This window comes from Equus przewalskii, chromosome 2 (assembly GCF_037783145.1).
Source record: "Equus przewalskii isolate Varuska chromosome 2, EquPr2, whole genome shotgun sequence".
In the NCBI taxonomy this organism is placed as follows: domain Eukaryota; kingdom Metazoa; phylum Chordata; class Mammalia; order Perissodactyla; family Equidae; genus Equus; species Equus przewalskii.
The window spans coordinates 12,643,733-12,660,086 of record NC_091832.1 but is presented as its reverse complement, the minus strand read 5'-3'; the positions used below and the strand labels follow the sequence as shown (position 1 = coordinate 12,660,086).

General features: G+C 41.8%; 1 protein-coding gene across 5 annotated transcripts in view; it reads left to right on the top strand.

Moving 5' to 3' along the window:
- Positions 1 to 16,354, top strand: part of NASP (nuclear autoantigenic sperm protein) — a 53,035-nt gene that overhangs the window by 11,917 nt on the left and 24,764 nt on the right. For 2 of the 5 annotated variants that reach the window (XM_070609759.1, XM_008521550.2), the window contains exon 2: positions 10,341 to 10,438. In XM_070609759.1, the coding sequence (XP_070465860.1) occupies positions 10,380 to 10,438 (59 nt within the window). In that variant the 5' untranslated portion in view covers positions 10,341 to 10,379. Of the gene's footprint in view, positions 1 to 9,814; positions 10,097 to 10,208; positions 10,439 to 16,354 lie in introns of those variants that run through there. The other 3 variants (XM_070609760.1, XM_070609758.1, XM_008521555.2) reach the window with 3 other exon arrangements.

The following is a 16,354-nucleotide window of genomic DNA, read 5'->3' as shown; positions in this document are numbered from 1 at the left end:
CCACTTCCACAGCCCAGGGTTTCCCCGGTTTGGATCCTGGGTGTGGGTCAAGCCACGCTGAGGCGGCGTCCCACGTAGTAGAACCAGAAGGACCTACAACTATCATATACAACTATGTACTGGGGGGCTTATGGGGAGAAGAAGAGGAAAAAAAAGATTGGCAACAGATGTTAGCTCAGGGCCAATCTTTAAAAAAAACAAAAAAGAAAAGGAAACACAACTCTGGTGCAGTGGAGAGAATGGCTTAGAGAGAGAAAAAGTAGATGGAGGGAGGCATGTTGGAAGTTAGTCTTTTCATCTCTGGTCCTTTCTACCTGGAACATTCTGACCCTTAGCCCACTGTGTAGACTAATACCTATTACTTAAACGTTCAGTTTAGCTGTCACTTCTTCTGGGACATCTATCCTGACCTCACCCTCCCCAGGTGGCTTACTGTGTGATTCCCTAGCTCCCTCACACAGTTTCATGGTCCGAGTTTCACGGTGATGAGGTAGTTTGAGTATGATGTGTGTTAGTTTGCTGGGCTGCCATAACGGTACTACAGACTGGGTGGCCTAAACAACAGGAATGTATTTTCTCATAGTTGTGGATGGTAGAAGTGCGATAGCACAGTGTCAGCAGGATCGGTTCGTTCTGAGGGTCATGAGGGAAGGAGCTGCTCCTGGCCTCTCTTTTTGGCTTGTAGATGGCCATCTTCTCTCTGTATCTTTACATTGTCTTCCCTCTGTACACATCTATGTTCAAATTTTTTCTTGTAAGGACACCAGTCATATTGGATTAGGGCCCAGACTACTGACCTCATTTTAACTTAATTACGTCTTTAAAGATCCTGTCTCCAAATAGAGTCATATTCTGAAGTATGGGGATTAGGATTTAAGCATATGAATTTGAAGGAGGAGGACACAATTCAGCCCATATAAAGAAGCAAAAGTTGTCATAACGTGAAGTTAATTCAATAATAAACTGACTAGTTAAAAATTATTTTTGAGGGCCAGCCGCGTGGCTGAGTGGTTAAGTTTGCACACTCTGCTTCGGCGACCTGAGGTTTCGTTGGTTCAGATCCTGGGTGCAGACCTAGCACTGCTCATCAGGCCATGCTGCGGCGGCGTCCCACATAGCACAACTAGAGGCACTCACAACTGGAATATGCAACTATGTACTGGGGGACTTTGGGGAGAAAAAGAAGAAAAAAATTATTTTTGACTCAAACATCTCACCCTGCTTAACATTAGCATTTCTCTGTTGACATCTTTGTCTAGTCACTGGACAGTACGGTGCACATTCACTGCAAAGTGAAATTGCAAGTCTTACAGAAGATGCAATACTTTATGAAACAGTAAAAGTGATGCTGGAAAACTTCACACAATGTACCCAAAGCCATTGAAAAGTGGGGATCTGACAGTTAATTGGAAAAGAAAATCAAAGAGGAGGACTAGACTTTAAAAGAGGATATCTGGAATATAAAGGAAGGCTTTTGGGGAAAATATCAAGTCCTCAAGTATTTTTGCAAAAGAGATTCTTTAGACACTTTTTTTTAAAGATTTTATTTTTTCTTTTTCTCCCAAAGTCTGCCGGTACATAGTTGTGTATTTTCACTTGTGGGTTCCTCTAGTTGTGGCATGTGGGATGCCGCCTCAGCATGGTTTGATGAGTGGTGCCCTGTCTGCGCCCAGGATTCGAACTGGCAAAACCCTGGGCCACCGCAGCACAGCACACGAACTTCACCACTCAGCCACGGGGCCGGCCCCCGCAAACAAGATTCTTTATATATGATTATTGTTTCGAATAAAGACCACAGACTCAGAATTTTAAAATGAGACTTGCCTTTATAAGACGACATTCCAGAAGGAAGGAGGAGAGTGCTCACCAGCTAGAGGCTGGCACCACCACATTCCAGTTCCTTACATCAAAATTCTTTACACATAAGTACGGTCTAAGACTCCCTTCAGAAACTGCCTTGTGGTCTGCAAGGGAGGAGGGGCTGTCTCACACTCAAGTAGGAAAATTGAGACCTTGTGACATTCTGTAGGGGAAGGAATGTGAACCCCGTAGTCAAAGGTTAGCAAACTTAAAAAAGGGTGCTTGGAGGGGCTGGCACAGTGGCGCAGCGGTTAAGTGCACGTGTTCTGCTTCGGGGGCCGGTGTTAGCCGGTTCGGATCCTGGGTGCAGACATGGCACCGCGTGGCAAGCCATGCTGTGGTAGGCATCCCACATTAAAAAAAAAAAAGTGTGCTTGGAGAAAGAGGACTGATAACATACATTTGAAAGAGGTAACAGTATTTGTCCAGGAAAATATGACCTATGGAGGAGTCTTGATATTTGTACAAAGCGTTAAAACATTGAAAATCTCTTTATTGGTTGAGATGTTAGCTTCTAGAATGTTCATGACAAGTTCTATTGATTTTCCCCTTGTATTCCTCTCTTTGTGGATCATCCACACTTTGACACCTGTATATATGAAGCTATAAATATGCCCGTCCAGATATATGTCTTTGTTTTGTTCTTCTACTTCTTCAGCCTTTGGCCTCTCAAGGTTTTAATTGGTTTTGTACAATATGACAAGCAAGCCCAAACTAGTATAATAAATACATGGAGAGTACATATTTTTCGCCAGAATAATTAGTCAAGATTTAATTACCTTTAAATCAATTTTTAAAAAAATTTTTCCTTCTTCTCCCCCAAGCACCGCCCCCCCAGTACATAGGTGTATATTTTAGTTGTGGGTCCTTCTAGTTGTGGCGTGTGGGACACTGCCTCAGCGTGGCCTGACAAGTGGTGCTAGGTCTGCATGCAGGATCTGAACTGGCAAAACCCTGGGTCACCAAAGCAGAGTGTGCAAACCCAACCACTGGGCCACAGGGCTGGCCCTGCAAGACTTTCTTTAATCTTAGGGGTATCCCTTTCTAATTGACTTTACAGTTTAATAGCTTGTGTTGACAAGAGTGTGAACACCACCTTGAGCTATGATAATAAGGTCAAGTGTCATTTGATTCTGCCACAACAGAAATGAGATGATACTTCTATTTGTGAAGCTCCAAGGTGTCACTTTTTGCATTAAAGCTTTACTCTACTATTCCAGGGACATTAACATGACTTGTTCTGGTCAATGAAAAGAGAGAAAAAGTGGTATGTGTTGGTTTCCTGGTGAAAGCTTTAAGAGCAAGTGTGAGTTCCGATTCATTCTCTCTTTCTCTCCGAAACAGTGACAAGCAATGCTCTGTTTTCTTTGTGGTCACTGTTCTCTCAGCTTGAGATCAGAGTGAGGATGACACAGAGCAGAGCCTCCAGCTGACCTGAGATGAAAATACACTATGACTGGAAACTGAACCTTATTGTATGAGGCCATTGAAGTTTGGGGGTTGCTTGTTACCATAGCAAAACTTACCCCATCCTAATGAGTACGGTTAGCTATTACTTTAGGATGCATGCAATGACATTCATAAGTGAAAGGGGCCTGTGATTTGATTTTTCATATTTTCCTATTTTGGAATCAAGACTACATTAGCTTTTTTTTTTTTTTTTTTTGCTATCTATGAATGTATGTGTTCAACCCATCATCTTTAACAGGAAGTCTTCCCTAAATCTTGTTAATAAAAATCAGGATTCTATTACTATTATAGAAAAGTTTTTGCTTCTTTTCTATATCTGGAAATACTTCTGGAAAATGTGTTAATCTCACCTATAAAACCATATGGACATTTTGGGGAAATGGTGGGAAGACTTTGATTACCATTTTCAATTATTTTATTATTTATTGATCTACGTAAGGCCTCTCTTTCTTTTTTTCTTTTATTGAGATGGTATTGGCTTATAACATTATGTAATTTCAGGTGTATGTTATTATATATTAGTTTCTGTATAGACTGCATCATGCTTACCACCAATAGTCTAGTTTTTATCCATCACCATACCTATGTGCCCCTTTACCCCTTTCACCCACCCCTCCAACCTTCCCCTCTGGTTAGATTAGAACTCTAATCTGTTCTTCTTTTTTAAGATTGGCACCTGAGCTGAAAACTGTTGCCAGTCTTTTTTTTCTGCTTTTTCTCCCCAAATCCCCCTAGTTCACAGTTGTACACCTTAGTTGTGGGTCCTTCTAGTTGTGGCATATGGGACACCGCCTCAGCATGGTCTAATCAGTGGTGCCATGTCTGCGCCCAGGATCTGAACCGGTGAAACCCTGGGCCACCGAAGCAGAGCACCCGAAATTAACCACTCGGCCATGGGGCTGGCCCCTAATCTGTTCTTTTTATCCATGTGTTTGTTTATCTTCCACATATGAGTGAAATCAAACGGTGTTTGTCTTTCTCTGTCTGGCTTAGTTCACTTAACATAATACCCTCAAGCTCTATCCATGTTGTTGCAAATAGGACCATTTTGTCTTTTTTATGGCTGAGTAGTATTCTATTGTATGTATACATCACATATTTTTTATCCATTCATCTGTTGATGGGCACTTGGTTTACTTCCACATCTTGGCTATTGTGAATAATGCTGCAGTGAACATAGGGGTGCATAGATCTCTTTGTATTGTTGATATCGTGTTCTTTGGATAAATACCCAGTAACTGGTTAGCTGAATCACATGGTAGTTCTATTTTTAATTTTTTGAGAAATCTCCGTACTGTTTTCCACAGTGGCTGCACTAGTTTGCAGCAGTGCATGAGCATTCCCTTTTCTCCACATCCTCTCCAACACTTATTATTTCTCATCTTGTTAATTATAGCCATTCTGATGGATGTGAGGTGATATCTCATTATAGTTTTGATTTGCATTTTCCTAATAATTAGTGATGTTCAACTTCTTTTCATGTGCCTGTTGGCCATCTGTATATCTTCTTTGGAAAAATATCTGTTCATATCCTCTGCCCATGTTTTGATGGGGTTGTTTGTCTTTTTGTTGTTGAGTTGTATGAGTTCTTTATATATTTTGAAATTAACCCCTTGTTGGATATTATGATTTGTAATTATTTTCTCCCAGTTGGTGGGTTGTCGTTTTATTTTGTTCATGATTTCCTTTGCTTAAGCTCTCTGTTTCTTTGTGTGCCAATTTTAGCATTTTCTTTTTTCCTAGGACCACTCTATTAGGTTTTCAAATTTATTAGCATATAGTTATTCTTAATTCAATTATTTTGAAATTGTCTATAGTTTCTATAATTATTTCTTCTGCATTTTCTTTTTTGCATTTGTTATTTATATATTTTTTCTATATATTTTTAAAATTTTTCACAGAACCAGTCTCTAGTTTTATTGATCCTTTATTTCTCTCTTTTCTCTTGATTTCTGCTCTATCTTATATCTTTCTCTCTTGTCTGAGGTTTCTCCACTGTTCTTTTTTTAAATTCACAAGTTGAGGGGCTGGCCCCGTGGCCCAGTGGTTAAGTTTGTGCGCTCCACTGCGACAGCCCAGGGTTTCGCCGGTTCGAGTCCTGGGTGCGGACATGGCACTGCTCGTCAAGCTTATGCTGAGGCAGCGTCCCACATGCCACAACTAGAAGGACCCACAACTAAAAACATACAACTATGTACCCAGGGGCTTTGAGGAGAGAAAGGAAAAATAAAATCTATAAATAAATAAATAAATAAATTCATAAGTTGAATTTTTAGGTAGTTTTTTGTTTCCTGATACAATTTCTTTTTTGGAAAAAGATGAGCCCTGAGCTAACATCTGCTGCCAATCTTCCTCTTTTTGCTGAGGAATACTGGCCCTGAGCTAACATTTGTGCCCATCTTCCTCTACTTTATATGTGGTATGCCAGCCACAGCATGGCTTGAGAGCAGTGTGCAGGTCTGTGCCCGGGATCCCGGTGGCCAACCCCGGGCCACCGAAGTGGAGCGCACAAACTTAACCACTCTGCCACCAGACGGGCCCCTGATAAAATTTTTTGAAAGCTGTAATTCTTCATCTTAATACAGCTTTATCTGTGTCCTATGGATTTTGAAATGTAGTGTGTTCCATATCACTCAGTTCTAAGTATTTCTTAGCTTCCTTCATCATTTTTTAACCCAAGGGCTATCTAAACAGATATGATATTATTAATTATATATTAATTATTATTATATATATAATTATTATTATATATTAAAATATATTATTTTTACTACATATAAGCATTAATTTGCAATGCAGTAAAGCTTTGTGGTTGGAGAAGATAGTCTCTATGATAATGATAACAATCTTTAGAATTTATTGAGGCATTCTTTGTAGATTAATATATGGTCGATTTTTGTAAATAATCTATAATGTTTGAATATAATGTGTATTTGCTGTATTTTGAGCATAGATTTCTATATATATGTGGTCATTTGAGTATATTAACAGTATTAGTCATGTCTTCAATATCTCTGCTTATTTTTTGTCTGCTTGTTATAATGATTTCTGGGTGACGTGTTAAAAATTTCAACTACAGTTGTTGATTTGTTTCTATTTCTTTGCAATTCTGCTAGTTGTTGCTTGACATATGATGGATATATCTAAGAAGTGTATTTCTCTCTTATATAACATTTTGGGAGTAAGCAGTCCAGAGCTGGTATGGTGGCTCCATGATGCTAGGAACCTAGGCTTCTTTTTCTGTATTACTTTGTCCTTCCTGGGGCATTGCCCTGACTGACACGGTCCAAGATGGTTCATCACCATGTCTTCTGAAAGACTAGCCCCTTCCTTCTGATGTCTCTACATGGAAGTTGCACACATTGCTTCTGTTCACTTTCCATTGACCAGAATGTCATTATGTGAATACTTCTAGCTCCAAGGGACATTGACAGTTTTGGTTTTTATTCTTGTGGCTATGCACTAAAATAAAGACATAAGTAAATAAAAATCAGGGTTCTATTGCTACTATAAAAGAAGGGAAAAATAGATTTTGGGAGACTAGTAGTCTGTCACAAGGTCTCATCATTTTGTATGTAATCATTTGTTTAATCCCTTTCTTTTCAACATCCTTCATCTACCCTCAACTTTCAGTCAGTTCAATATCCATTTTGTTTTACCCTCTCCAGAAAATAAACTTCTAGTCTTCTATTTGCCTGGGAGAGAAGATTTAGAGGGCCTAACTGCTTCTTAAAAAATTTCAACCTAACTCACTTTTCTCAGCCCTATCTTCTTCCCCTACTAATAGAGGTATCTGCTCCAACCAATTCCTGAGCCATTTGTGGTTTCTGTATTGTCGATCTGACTGCTCTTGGCTTTCCCCACTGGGATTCTCCTTTCTTAGTCTGCTAGGTCAGTTACTACTTGTCCATCTCTTTCTGAGCTTTTAAAATTTTGTTGCTGTTGCTTCCTCTCCCATTCTCTTTGATCTTGTGAGTTTTACCTTAAAAAACAAATACATTTCTTTATTGTTATGTAGACAGATTTCAAAAGGGAATGGATGTTAATCTATGTGTTCAACTCACCATCTTTAACTGCAAGTCCTCCCTAAATCTTGTTAAATATAACTTTTATTTTTCCCCCAAGATAAAGTCCCATTTACCCTCATTACTTACTGTGAAATCTTGGTTTCTATTTTAAGTAAATATATTTTGAATGAAATCTTTTCCAGTTCTAATTATGATTATACTATGATTGCTTCATTCATTCATTTATGCATTAAACAAATTCACTGTGGACACCTAGTATGAATCAGCCATTGTTGTATGCATTGGGGATTTGGCTGTAAACAAGACAGAAAAGGTCATATGGAGCCTATATACTTAGAAGAGAGTGAAAAAAATGTAAATGACCTTAGATTTTGATAAGTACAATGGGAGAAATAAACAAAGGGAAGCTAATTTTGATTGAGTGGTCAGGGAAAACCTCTTTGGGAAAGTAACATTTCAGATGAGGCTTAAAGGATAAAATAGGATCTAGTCATTCAAAGTATTGGGAAAAGAGCATTCTAGGCAGTGAGGTAGCAAGTGCAGAGGCCCCTGGACATGAGGAAGGGCTTGGGCATTCAGAGGAAGAGAAGGGACATCAGCTTAGTAGGACTATGGTGAAGGAAGAGGAGTAATATGAGATGAATTTGGAGAGTGGATTGGAGACAGATCATGTAGGACCTTATACACAATAGGGAGCTCAAAATTTCTTCTAAGAGCAATAGAAAGCTATTCAAGGAGAGTGACATGATCTGATTTACATTTTTATTTTTATTTTTGGTGAGAAAATTGTCCCTGAGCTAACATCTGTTGCCAATCTTCCTCTTTTTGCTTGAGGAAGCTTGTGGCTGAGCTAACATCTGTAGCAAGCTTCCTCTATTTTGTATGTGGGTCACCACCAGAGCATGGCTTGACAAGCAATGTAGGTCCAAGGTGGGCATCTGAACCTGCGAACCTGGGTAAGGAAGCTGGGTGGGGGAACTTAACCATTACACCACCAGGCAGGCCCCTGATTTACATTTTTAAAATATTTTTCTGGAAAAGGTTAAGTGGAGACCAGAGGCTATGTAGTAGTATAAGTACTAAATACTGTGAGAAGTGGCTGGATTAAAAATCTGCTATAAACATATTATTCGGGGTTTGGCCCCGTGGCCGAGTGGTTAAGTTCCTGTGCACTCCTTTGGCAGCCCAGGGTTTCTCCTGTTTGGATCCTGGGCATGGACACGACACTGCTCATCAAGTCATGCTGAGATGGCATCCCACATGCCGCACTAGAAGGACCCACAACTCAAAAAAATATATACAACTATGTACCAGGGGACTTTGGGGAGAAAAAGGAAAAAAAATAAAATCTTAATATATATTATTCATAAGACTGAGTTCCTCAGCGGCAGAGATCATGTCTTTTGTCCTTTGGACCTAGTACAAGGCTTTGCACATAACAGTTGCTCAGTGAATATTAGTTTCACAGATGAGTGAGTCACACAAGTTACTGGATTGGGTTTCTCAGGCCCTAGTCCTGGCTGCAAAGGACTCTGGAAAGATCTCCCCTTCACCCACCCCAAACCTCCAGTCACCGTGTTATCAGACTGTGGTAACCATTTAATGAGTGGTTAGCATGAGCAGACACAGTGCTGATTGTTGAAGCAAGCTTTACCTCTAATTCTCACAATATCCTTAAGGGGTGGATATTATTATTGTCCTCATTTTACATTTAATCTTAAAAGGTTACATGACTTGGCTCAGGTCACCCAGCTAACAACAGGTGAGCCCACATCTGTTTGCCACAGAAAATGGCATTTTCAGGTCCAGCTTTATACCCCAAAGATTTCGACCTGCCTGAGCCTTGACAGAGTGGCCTAAGAATCCACCCCAGGAATCTTTCCCAGTGTGCCCAAATCTGGACGGAAATAAAATCCCTGTTCTGATCATTGTAGGCAAGGCCACGGTGGAAGGCAATGGATATGCTGCAGATGTGACGAAGTACAACCATTTCAGCCTGCCAGTTATCTTCCACTCAGCCAGTTGCAGGAAATGAGGCACACTGCTTTCCATAACCGACTTGTCTTGCAACTTTCTGAGCAAGTCACATCTTCCCTGAAGCTTGGTGTCTATCTCTACCAAGTGGGGCTGATGACACTGATCTCACCAGTAGCGTTATTGTTAAGATTAAATAAGACGGCTAGTAGCTTTAAAGTGTCTAATCACAGTACCTTCGCACGTAGCGGGCAAACGATCAATCGTACTTTAACTGCCCGGAAAGCACTGGGCGCACTGAGCTACTCAGATTCGGAGTCTGGGTAGGGCCCGAGAGGATGGCGGCAGTGGATTGGTCCTGCCGAAGGAGGCGGGCCCGGAGGGAGGAGCCCGCCGCGTCCCGCCGCAGCACAGAACTTTGAATCAAGCGCGGGTAGTTTCAGCGATAGCCAATCCTAGAACAGCATTTTCTTGCGTCAGTTGTTGCTGAGGCTCAGAGCCACGCGTCTCTCACGGAGTTCCGTTCTAGCCGTTGCTACTGTACCCGACCGTGTCCGTACGTTACGACTGAGGGGACGGACAGAAAGTCTGTCAGCTCCCTGAGTATCCGGGCCGGAAAGAGACCCTCGGCGGTCGCTCCAAACATGCAGAGCAGCACCAGCTTCCCCGTCTGTGTTAGTCGCTGGCCGACGCCCAGTCAGGAGTTGTAATACCAAGATTCCAGTTCTTACGCGACTTGCCAGAGAAGCAGGAAGTTGCCTTTTGTGAGGAAGGCGGGCCAGGGAAGGAAAGTACCCTGCAGAACCAGACGGGGGGGCGGAGGGAGTCCTTGGGCTGGACTGGGGCTGAGTCCTGGCCCTTTAAACTCGAGGGGGAGGACCCGGAAGTGGATGGGCGGGGCGAAGGGCCCTGATATATAAGAGGGCCCAGCCGCGCGGGGTCTCCAATCTGCCATTTTCTGTCCCTGAATAAGTCTCTGGCGTCCCAAATTCCCTGTTTTTCTCACAGGCTCTATTCCGCCCGCTGGTTCACCACCTCAGGGGAACGATGGCCGCAGAGTCCACAGCCGCTGCCGCCATCGCCGCGGAGCTGGCTTCCGCCGACAAGTAAGTGGGACCGCGGAGAGCTTGAAGCACTGGCCAGTCCGCGGGGAGGGGGTGGTGGACGGGGGCTCCCTGAGACGGACAGACCGGTGGGTGGGAAGACGTGCCTCCCAGTGAGCAACTGTCGCTGTTCGGGGGGGCCCGGACACTGGGGAAGCCCACCTCTTGCAGAGAGCCTCGCGCATTAGCGATAACGCCGGGCGGCTGGCGCCCCCTGCCCCGCTTTTCGCGGCCGCCATCTTGCCGGGGGCAGCGGCGGCTGTCTCCATCGCCTGCCCCTCTCCTTCCTCCCCCGGCCCGGGGCTATCGGCGGGGAGGCGGGACCACAGCGCGCCGGTGAGCCTTCACGCCCCTACTGTCTCCGCACTTGTGGCGCGCGTCTCCAGTAGGATCCCCAAACAACCCCGGAAAATAACCAACGGAGATTTGGCGCCAAAAAAAAAAAAACCCTGCACGAGGGAGGAGGCTGGACCGGTGGGGTCGGAGTGGGCGGGGCGTCTCGGGGGGCGGGGTCTTGCGCGCGTGCGTTCGCTTCCCTCCGCGGGCTCTGGAGCAGGGGGCGGGGCCCTGAGGAGGCGGGAAAACTCCATTGTTTGGGGCCGGGCGGCTCGGGGAGAGCCTCGGACAGCCGCGGCGGGGCGCGGTGCAGCCTGCTCCGCCCCGTCTCGTCGCTCGCCTCGCGCCCTTCTGCTCCCAGCTAGCCTGGTTCTTCGGCCTGTGGTGGAGAGCATCTTGGTTCTTTAGACTTTGGGAGCGTTGGCTAGAGACTTGGCTGCTTCGGGGGGATTTTATCGGGACGCCGAGCATCTTCCCCCAGCGCTGCGTCGAGGTCCTCACTTGCAGCTGCTAGTGTTTGGTTGCCAGGTTAATGGGCAGCAGTGTGCGCGAAGTGTAGTAGGAGGACCGGGCAGAAGATAGGACTGCTTTGAAGGCGGCACAGGGCCCCTCACAAGACATAAGGCATTTCTTGAACAGTGAGGGGAAACTCTCCGTTAATTCGAGGAAGCAAGTGCTCTTTTCCATCCAGTAGGTCTGACTTCCCAATCTTCCCTTGTTTTTTAGGGGCCTGGTTTTATGTTTTTCCTCCTCTTGTGCACTTTAGAAGTTAGCTTCCTTCTCTATAAATTATAGGGAAAGGGTGCTGTGAGGTTTTTATGGTTGGTCCTCTTAGGGGCTTACACTCTGTTAGTACATTTACAGTTACCAGAGGTTTACTTATCTCTACATGCTCTACTTAACCACTTTTTGGGTCGTTTCCCCGTGGGTTCATGTTGAGCAGTGGTTCTCAAACCACCTCAGAATCGTCTGGGAACTCTTGGGAAATACAATTTTAATTTCAAACTTCATTTTCAACCTCTCTACCCGTTGATTTGAGAGGACTGGAATAGATTGGGTTTGGGAGTCGTGTGGTATCTATTATAAAAAGAACTCCTTGCTTGAGAGCGATGCTCAGGAGACCATTTTTCGGTGCGCTAGACAACTCGAGCAGTCATGATTCCACTTAGAGGAATCTTTGCCCTCTACAGTACTTAATAAAAGCGATGTTTTTTTTAAAGATAAAATCATGCACTGAATATCTCTTGCAGATTTTCGGGTGTTATCTGTGTCTAGCCAAAGTTAGGTTAATAGTGAACTAGTCTCCAGCTTCCTGGCAGGTCATAGACAGAGAAAGTTTACGTATGTACGTCTAGAAAGAAAAATAAACCATTTAAGTTCCTCCTACCTTAAGTTGCAAACTGAAACTGAGCGATTGTGGGTATTGAGTGCTTTTTTGGGGGCAGTTGTATGTTTGAGTGCTTTCTTGAATGTCTTTTTTTGATCTATGTGAGTATACCGTGAAGTAGTTATCTTCCTTTTGTAGATGAGAAAAACCAAGATTAGAATGGAGAAATAATTGACAAATTAATTGGTGGCAGAGTCTGGATTAAACTCTAGTATTTCAAGTTTTTATTCCCTCATTACCTACCAAAAAGCTTGCCTGAGAGGAAATGACATGAAAACCTAATTAGCTAGTCTGAGAGCAATAAAGACAGCATTCCTCAGTTAAGTTGGTTGGTGGGGCTATTCAGAGTTGAAGCCTTTAAGGGGAAGGGTAAAGAAGATGACTTGATTTTAGACTGTCATAAGAATACACATTATAATTCCAGTACAACCGTTGAAAGAATAAAAACATGTATAACTTCCAAACCAGTAGAGAGAAAGAATGGAATGAGAAATAAACCTCAATTCAGAGTTGATTTTGATAGCAGCTCCATTGCTTAAGTAGTGATGTTGGACCACAGTGTTATCATCTGTAAAAAGCTTCAATTTAGCTTCTGTTTCCTCATGCCATTTAAACAACCTTGCTAAAGGTAATCAATGATTGTTTAAATGCTAAATCAGTCCATGTCATTATTAACTTTCTAATTAATTCTTAACCTTTTTCTTTGTTTCAGAAGATAGAGAACATAGCAGTTTGTACTGCAGTGACCAGGAGGAATGAGAAAGCTCAGAAAGAAGTCTTGTGTGATACATTGAATTTTGGGCTTAGCTGTCTTATAATAATTCCTGAGCTGCCTATTTGTTGCTTTAGAGGAGAGATATCAAAATGCAAACAAGCAGTTTAGCTCAGTAATCCTTAGAGTAAAGTTCTGGGGTTTATCATTTCTGTTTTCACACCTGGTTTGTTTCATCTGTGTTGGTGTGGGGCTTATTTTGGTACTTAGTATTTTGCTGTTTAAGATTAAGATAACCTCTTGAGTAGATTTGTGGATTTATGATGAATTAATGTCATTGTAATTAGAATATGTTTGTGTGAAAGATTGAACCAAAATATCTGGGTACCTATTTTTTGGTGAAGTGGAGGAGTTAGGTCAGTATATTAGCTCAAATGTGTAAGTGGGAAGAGTCCCTCTGGTGGACCTCCAAATAATTACCATTTTTAGAAGACTGTTTTAGATGAATTCTGTTATTTGATAATGTCAAGGTGCTTTTTTGACGTGAGGGGAAAAGGTTAAGGCAGAAAAATAAATGGAATAAGTATGTTGAAATTATTTCTGAATGAGATGAGAATGATCTTATATTCTTAAGACAGTTTACTCATCACATCCATTCACCTTGATAATGCTTATATGCATGCTTAAAAGTATTCTTCACTTAGCACTTTAAAAACTGAGTTCCGTCCTAAAGATTCCACAAAAAACCTGTTAGAACTAATAAATGAATTCAGCAAAGTTGCAGGATACTAAATCAACACAAAAATCAGTTGTGTTTCTATACACTAATAATGAACAATGTGAAAAGGAAACAGTTCCATTTACTATACCATCAAAAGAAGAAAATACTTAGGAATAAGACTGACCAAGCAGGTGAAAGGCTTGTACAAACTTGTGGTAAAAACTACAGAACATTGCTGAAAGAAATTAAAGACAGAAATAAATGAAGAGACATCCCCTATTCGTGAATTGGAATGCTTAACATTGTTAAGATGTCCACACTACCCAAAGAGATCTCCAGGTTCAACACAATCCCTATCAAGATCCCAATGGCATTTTTTGTGGAAATAGAAAAGTTTATGATAAAATTCATATAGAATCTCAAGGGACCCCCGATAGCCAAAACAGTTTTGAAAAAGAACAGAGTTGGAGGACTCATTTCCTGATTTCAGAACATTACAAAGCTCTGTAATCAAAACTATGGTACTGGCATAAGACAGACAAATAAACCAATGGAATAGAATAGAAAGCCTAGAAATAATAAATCCTCACATATGGTCAAATGAACTTTGACAAGTATGCCAAGACCACTCAATGAGAAAAGGGCAGTCCCTTCAATAAATGGTGTTGGGAAAACTGGATACACGCATGCAAAAGAATGAAGTTGGAACCTTAAGGATCTTGCACCATATACAAAAATGAGCTGAAAATGGATTAAAGACCTAAATGTTAGACCTGAAACTATAAAACTCCAAAAGAAAGCATAAGGTAAAGGCTCCATGACATTGGACGTGGCAGTAATTTATTGGCTATGACACCAAGAGCACAGGCAACAAAAGCAAAAATAGGCAAATGAGACTACATCAAATTGAAAAACTTGTGCATTGCAGGGCACAGTCAACAGTGAGAAGGCAAAAAATGAAATGGGAGGAAATATTTGCGAATCATACATTTGATAAGGGTAATATCCAGAATATATTAAAAACTATATTAAAAACTACAACTCAAGAACAAAAAAAATAAAATAATTCGATTAAAAAGATCAAAGTGGGCTGGCCCTGTGGCCGAGTGGTTAAGTTCGTGTGCTCCGCTGCAGGCGGCCCAGTGTTTCGTTGGTTCGAATCCTGGGCGCGGACATGGCACTGCTCATCAGACCATGCTGAGGCAGCGTCCCACGTGCCACAACTAGAAGGATCCACAACGAAGAATATACAACTATGTACTGGGGGACTTTGGGGAGAAAAAAAAAATCTTTAAAAAAAAAAATGAGCAAAGTACTTGACTAGACATTTCTCCAAAGCGGACATATGGCCAAGAAACATAAAAAGGTGCTTATTAACATCACTAATAAGAGATGTAAATCAAAACCAGGATGAGATATCTCACATGCATTAGGATGGCTCCTTAAAAAAAAAAAATGCCAGTGTTGGCAAGGATGTGGAGAAATTGAAACTCTTGTATACTGTTGGTGGATGATAGAAAATAGTATGGGGATTTCTCCAAAAGTTATAAGTAGAACTACCATATATGATCCAGCAATCCCACTTCTGGGTATATATCCAAAAGAATTAAAAACAGGATCTTGAAGAGATGTATATATTTGCATGCCCACATTCATACCAGTGCTATTCACAATAGCTAAGGTCTAGAAGCAACCCAAATGTCCCGTTGATGGATGAATAGATAAGCAAAGTGTGGTATATACATACAATTGAGTATTATTCAGTCTTTAAATGAGGAATTTTTTTTTTTTGGAGGAAGATTAGCCCTGAGATAACTGCTGCCAGTCCTCCTCTTTTTGTTGAGGAAGACTGACCCTGAGCTAACATCCGTGCCCATCTTCCTCTGAGTATATGTGGGATGCCTACCACAGCAGGGCTTGCCAAGCTGTGCCATGTCTGCATCCGGGATCCGAACTGGCGAACCCCGGTCTGCCAAAGCGGAACATGTGAACTTCAGCGCTGCGCCACCAGGCCGGCCCCGAAATCAAGAAATTCTGGTGCTTCAGTGTGGATGAATCTTGAGGCTATCATGCTAAGTGGAATAAGTCACAAAAAAGTTACAAAAAGACGAGTGGTGTGTTTCCACTTAGACGAGATATCTAAAGTAGTCAAATTCATAGAAACAAGGTAGAATGATGGTTGCCAGTGGCTGGGGGGAGGAGGAAAAAGGGAGTTGTTTTTTATTGAGTATAAAGGTTTAGATTTGTAAGATGAAAAAGTCCTGGAGATTGTTGTCACAAAAATGTGAATATACTTTAATACCTTTGAAGTGTATACTTAAAAATGGCTAAGGTGGTAAATTTTATGTTGTGTCTTTTTTACCACACACAAAAAAGATCATAAGCATGGGATGAACAAAAAATTGGCTTTTCAAATGAAAGGGAAATACTTTTCCTTCTGGAAAAAAAATTAATATTTGGGGTCATTCAAATAAAGATTCGTAATCCTCTACTTTTTTTTTTTTTTGGTGATTCTTTTTTTTTATTTTTATTTTTATTTTTTTATTGAGTTATTGATAGGTTACAATCTTGTGAAATTTCAATTGTGCATTAATGTTTGTCAGTCATGTTGTAGGTGCACCACTTCACCCTTTGTGCCCACCCCCCACCCCACCTTTCCCCTGGTGTCCACTAAACTGTTCTTGGTCCATAGTTTTAAATTCCTCATATGAGTGGAGTCATACACAGATTATCTTTCTCTTGCTGGCTTATTTCACTTAACAT